This window comes from Tupaia chinensis, unplaced genomic scaffold (genome assembly GCF_000334495.1).
Source record: "Tupaia chinensis unplaced genomic scaffold, TupChi_1.0 Scaffold000415_1, whole genome shotgun sequence".
Taxonomy (NCBI): Eukaryota; Metazoa; Chordata; class Mammalia; order Scandentia; family Tupaiidae; genus Tupaia; species Tupaia belangeri.
Genome location: NW_006159920.1, coordinates 1,176,911 through 1,183,375, shown reverse-complemented (window position 1 = coordinate 1,183,375; position 6,465 = coordinate 1,176,911). Strand labels below are relative to the sequence as shown.

The 6,465-nt window shown below is 42.4% G+C and overlaps 1 protein-coding gene across 1 annotated transcript in view; it reads right to left on the bottom strand.

The window, feature by feature from the left end:
• HEG1 (heart development protein with EGF like domains 1) overlaps nucleotides 1-6,465 on the bottom strand; it is a gene marked incomplete at its 5' end in the record, with an annotated part of 92,464 nt that overhangs the window by 54,401 nt on the left and 31,598 nt on the right. Inside the window, one exon of the mRNA XM_006154592.2 lies at nucleotides 789-1,127. Within this exon, the coding sequence (XP_006154654.1) occupies nucleotides 789-1,127 (339 nt within the window). The remainder of the gene's footprint in view (nucleotides 1-788; nucleotides 1,128-6,465) is intronic.

Sequence of the window (6,465 nt, the reverse complement as noted above, 5' to 3'; positions counted from 1 at the left end):
ACGCGCCCTATAGCAAGAACCTCTCCAAAAAAAAAAAAAAAAAAAAATTCATAGGGAGTAAACCAAACGAGGAAATGAGGAACTGTTTATATCTACACAATTTATTTGTAAAGATGATCTTTGCACAAAATAACTGAAGCTAGTTTTAAAGTGTGGATGCGCTCTCACTTTGAGGACGAGGCTGAAAGGAAGTGAAATGAGTGAAAAGAAGATGGAACCAACTGAGAGCCCCTAGGCTGAGGTCTCGACTCTACCAAGTGAGCTAAATGGCTGTGCACACATTACTTAAACCCTCTACACCTTAGTTTGCACATCTACAAAAAAAAGCAAGAGAAACAATACCTTTCCAACTAATTTCACAATGTTCTTATAAGGATGGAAATCAAAATGCAAAAATGGATAGAGGCAAAAGGAGCTGGAGTCATAAAAGAACATGCTCTTCTTTGCACAATGCAAATGGTTTTGAAAAGATCCCCTGAGGAAGTTAAACTACTTTAAAAATGTCTCAAACTGGCTGGTGGTGTGGAGGTTAAGGTGCTGGATCCACATGACTGACTGCATAGTTTGAGTCCTGGGCCTATTGGCTTGAAAAATTAAGCCAGATGCGTGTGTGTGGGGGGGTGTGCGTGTGTACGTGCGTCTGGCTAAAATCCTGAGAGAATGGAGGAGAAGGGATTGTGGCATGGCCATCCCCCTTGGGGAGTGGATGAGTGACTTCTGTTGAGAGCATACACCCTATACCAAAACTGAAAAATAAATAAGAAATCTCTAATAGATATAATACTTACTTGGGGAATCATTTTGCCAATGTAATGATGGACGTCCAAATTCATTTTCTGCGGATGGCTCAATGAATTCCTCAGCCCCTGGATTTCCAGTTACTTTGCTGTTTCTTCTCAACTCCACTGCGGAGGGTGAAGACTGGACTGAGGCTGAAGTTGTGGCCATTTTGGAGTCTTCAGGGAAACCCTCCGTCTCATTCACTGGTCCCAGACTGACAGTCAAAGATCGGAGCATCCTTGGGACACCATCAGTGAATGTGGTAGCAACATGCATGTTCTTTGTCTGACCGACAGAGGAGCTCTGCAGAGCAGAGGAGTTGTCAAGGTCCTCCAAACTTCTAGAAACTAAAATGGAAGAAAATATGCTTCAAGATCACTCAAGAGTTTAAGTCTACCACGGCTATATCTGGATACAAATAACATATTTTAGTAGCTAATCTAGATACTATGGGCCTAATATACAAATATCTGTGTATGTTCACATAAACATGTGCAATGAAGACACACTCTACTCTCCCCTCACTGGCTCAAATTCTCGGAGAGCTAAGAGGGAAAGCAGTGAGTTCCCTCACTAAGCAGATGAAAGCTTATACACAAAGTAAAAGGAAGATAGGAGAAAGCAAGGGAAATCTCTAATAAGCCTGTTTTTATAGAGGGAGATGAAAACCTCTATTGTTAAAAACCACATTCCAGGGCCAGGCCGTGGCGTGGTGGTTGGGGCAGCTGGATCCCACATGGTGACTGCGCAGCTCAAGTCCAAGACCTGGCAGCTCAAAGAATATGCTGGGCATGTGTGCGATGCATGCCCAAAATCCTGAAAGGAGGGAGATGGAGGAGCAGGAATTGTGGTGTGACTATCAGCCCTAGAGAGGTTTGAAGGAGGTTCTCACCTCCCCCCCCCCCATCTTTCTCTCTTTGGGGAATGCACATGCCCTCTAGCAAAATTAAAAACAAACAAATTTAGCTTAAATAGGGCAGGCCATTGTGATAAGGCTTTTGTTGTTTAATTTTGTTTTAGCAATCGTAACTCTTCCATTCAAGTGTTATTATAGATTAAAATCCTATATATAAAATGAATAAAAGTGAGGCCTCTGCAGTGTGCCCAGCCCCCAGGTCACCACTGAGCAGAACATAGGACAATATTAGCCTAGAAAATAATTCCCAGCCTTGTTACTAGTAAGGGCTGATTATTATTCCCTACCTCATGGCCCCCATAGGCCTTAACATTTTGAAAGACTATTAACTAAACCTCATTTATTAAAAAACAGAACTGTTAGCCAGCAGATATTCATTAATACCCCATAAATTTTATTTAATTTCATTCAAAGTTAAACAGACTTCGTTACTTTAGTCAGCTTTATTAAACTTTAGAGACTAGCTCTCTACCATACATATAGTAATCTCCCTTAATCCATGAGGATTCTATTCCAAGATACCCAGTGGATGCCTGAAACTGTGGATGGTACATTGGATGATGGCCTTTGGATTGCCAAAAACTTCAAGAACTGAATTACACACTAATATCCAAAATGTGTAGTCTGCTCCATAGACGTATGGGTGGTTCGCTGCTGGCTCCCACCCACAGAAAACTTTCCAAAGAATACCCAGAGCACTGACCTACAGAACAGTACATTAAAATCCTCGTTCCAAAGAGCAACAAACTGCAGAAAAGTTTGGTAAGCGGGAAGAAACATGGCATGCAAGATCAAAAGAAAGAAAAGAACTTTTTCTACTAAAAATAGTGACACCTTTATAATGAAAGGCTTCAAGCTGTTAATAATGATCCAGAAAAGGGGAAAAGGAAGTTATCATTATAAACATTTCCTTGAAGACCAGAAGCACAAATAAATTTTAGAAATAGAGAGAGAAAGAGAGAGAGCCCAGAAAACAAAAGGTCCCTCTTACTCTCAGACAAAACCCTCAAACCAGCTATACCTAAGAACATGGCCTGTAGCTCTGGCTGATGGACCTTAATGTAGACAAAATGAAGATACCAGTAAGCCCAAAACTAGTAACTATAACAAAGGAATACAAAGTTCCCAAGATAAGAGGTCCAGCCTACCTAATCCCACTCCTACCAGAAAACAAAGACAAAACAAAAACACTTTCATACAATAAAGGAAAAGCATATATAAATATGCCCCAAATCTTCACCCACTCAGTTTCTCAGGCCTAACTTCATCAGAGTTATTGTCTATATTCACCAGCTTCATCGTATTGCTGGATGTTCTTTCAAACATTTTAATCCCCAGTAATGGCATTATTTCATCCACTCAGTGTTCCTGTCAAAACACAGTGGCCATTCTACTCGATTCAGCCTGAATGACCTAGGCTGTCTGTCCCCTTCCGGTGATTTTAGCCAATCAATGGCAACAGAAATATAATCACGAAAGTCACAAAGGCTGAAGGTCAGGAAAGGAAAATGACTTTGTTTTCCCTCACCCTGAGGGCTCCATAGAACAGTGCTTCTCCATCTCACCATTATCATCATTATAAAAAGCTACCCTTGACTGACCAGTCACCATGTGCCAGGCATTGTGCTAAGTACCTTATAGACAAATCTCATTGACCCTTCACAGTAAAGCTATGAACTGTGTGGGAATGCTTCTGGTGCCTCTTACGGAAAGAAGGAAACGTTTGTTCAAACCAAGCAACAATCACCACTTCTCTTTAGTAAATGCGCACCTGCAGAATAAGTTTAAGGGAAAATTTACCATGCTTCCAACCAACAGACCAGCATGATTGATTATTAATTAATTGCCCATTCTTGCTTATTTCTACCTCTGAAGCAGCCATTCAAGAATGGGAAGACCATGGGACCAGCAGTAGGTGTAATGGCTATGTCACTGGACTCCCATGTAGTCAACCGCCATTCGAGTCGGAGTCCAGGACCCGGTGGCTTAGACTCACGCCGGGCGCATGTGCATGTATGCCCAAGATCCCAAGAGGAGAATAGAGGAGAAGGGATTGTGGAGTGGCCATCTTCCCCCGCCCCCCGCGGGGGGGAGTGATTTCTCACTTTCTATCTCTCTGTCTCTCTCTGGCAAGTGCACGTGCCCTATAGCAAAAACCTCTCCAAAAAAAAAAAAAAGGGAAGATCATGTACCTGGGAGCAGAAACAAGGGAGTGGAAAGAATACCTGCTTGTCTGGTAAAAGATCACTGACCAAGCAAGCACAAAACACTGGAACCTCGGGATGTATCACATACTCAAACCCTCACATAACTGCCCTCCAGAACCTGCCAAAAGAAGAGCTGAAGCAGCTGTTTGAGAATGATACACTAAATCTACCATCTTCTGAGTTCTTCATGCTTCTTTCCTTTACAAAGTGAAATCACCACAGAGCAATTTACCTGGACCACATTAGTGCAGCTACCCACAGAAATGCTTCCATAAGTTGAGATCCATTATTACACCCTCCACTCCTATTGAGAATCTATATAAAATATCACCTTTTAAGAACATTAGCACACTTTCCACAAAACAGCGATTGCTGGCATTTCCCATTATAATCCTCAACATTCTTTATATAAACATTCCTCTTAGAATTTCTGCCCCCAAAGCACTTATGCCTATGGATGAAATTGTATGCTTACTTTATCTGACAACAATCACATGCCCCACCCGTTTCCCTCTGTGCCCTGGTTTCCAGGAAGCTCAGTACTAAATTTAGTGCTCAATTGTAGCCACTCTCACACAATTCAACATCCACATATCCCTTTCCTCCTTCAAAGGAGAGCTTTTTTCCCATTTGTTGTCTATTTCTCCCCCAATGATCAAATAGTACATGCACAGTACAGAAAATATAAAAAGTATTCAAAGTTTACAAAGCGCCAAAAGATGTAAAGCAGCAAGCTTTACAAGAATAATTTCAAATTGTTTCCAATCTCTTTTTCTGAAAACCTGATTCTGTTGCCTGGGCGTATACTTCATTAATTCTGTAAGGCACCACATTTTTTATTTAATTTTATTTTTTGCTATAGGGTGCATATCCTTACTGAAGAGAAAGAGAAACGGACTGAAAGAAAATGAGAAATCACCCTCCAGGGAGGTTGGCCATGCCATAATTCCTTCTCCTCCATTCTCCTCAGGATTTTAAGCATACATGCATACACGCCCGGCATGTTTTATCAAGCTGCCAGGTCTGGGACTTGAACTGTGCAGTTGGTCATGTATGATCCATCTGCCTTAATCACCACGCCACTTGCTGGCCCAGAAATACAATTTATTTTTGCTAGCAGGTAACTCCTGACTATTCCAGCCTCAGGGCAGGCTGGCTGCACATGAGTTTCTGTGTCACTAAGGGAGGAGTAAAAGGAGGTCCAGAATATGAAGCCAGAGTGTGTGTGGAATAACAGATGCTGAGACTAGAAAGAATCCTTCAGATCTTCTGGTCCAACTCCTTCCTGTTTCAAATAAGAAGCCCCATTGTTCCATAACAGGCTCCTCGCTCTCCTCCCTGTGGTCACCTAGTGAAGGGCATTGCTGATCTGATCTAAATGGCAGACTTTTCACTTGGTCACATTTACTAGTGGGAGGAGTGGCCATGTGTCAAAAGGCACGAGCTCTCCCTCTTTGCTTCTGGTCTTCCACAGAGCTGGGTGGACTCTGGCTCTGCCTTTGGCAGGCCCTGCTGGCTCTGTCAGCAGTCCTGCCCTAGTGGCAGGAGCTCCTGTATCGTGCAGTCAGAAAGGGATAGAAAATCTCAAGATTCAGATGCAAGAGGAGGTGGGAAGGATAGAGAGGTCTGTTTCATGGGCCAGCAGGTGCTAGCCCAGCTTGCAAAGCAAAGTGGCCCTTTGTTTCCCATGTGGCTTTGGGTCCTTCTGCATGTGTCCTTGGCATGCCCACAGGGAGGAGGGGAGGCTGGCTGTTTGGCCTCTGATGTTCTTAGAAGCCTGATGTTAGCACGTAGCACCTAGAACCCTCTTCATTATCTAAGAGGAACTCTACCTAGAACGAAACACTCGGTTCATTAAGAGGGTAGAGAACTATTTAGCCAATGACTAGAGGACTATATGGTAGAACCCTCCAATGAGTAAAAGCATAAGGTTCTGGGGCCAGCAGGTAGTGATTAAGGTGCTGGACTCCCACGGGCTGACTGTGGTCCAAGTCCCAGATTTGGTGTCTTGAAAATCATGTTAGGCGTGTGTGTGTGTGTGTGTGTGTGTGTGCCCAAAACCCTGAGAGAATGGAGGAAAAGGGATCGTGGTGTGGCCAACCCCCTGGGAAGTGATTCCTCACATTCCCACTCACTGTCTATCTCTCTCTCTGGGAAACGTACATACCCTATTGCAAAAACCTTAAAATTTAAAAAAAAAAAAATTTAAGTATAGGGCTCTAGAAAGATGAATGCTCAAAGAATTTGAGGGCCAATTTTTTTAGTGTTGAAAAATATAGGTGAATACAGTGCCACAACTAGTAAAGTTGGAATATAGGCTGATTTTCAAATACACCACAATAGTGGGCTGGATTTAAATTATAAATATTAAATGACCCTGACCAGAATCAAAGTGTAGCTTCCTAGAAACTGCTTCCTTTCCACCACTTAGTAAAGTTGGTTGTAAATTGCCGAACCACAGAATTTTGGAGCTGAAAAGGATCATAGCTTTTATCCAATCTAACCAATGTTTATGAATAATCTTATAAAGCAATCTCATAAAAGCATGAATCATAAATTATA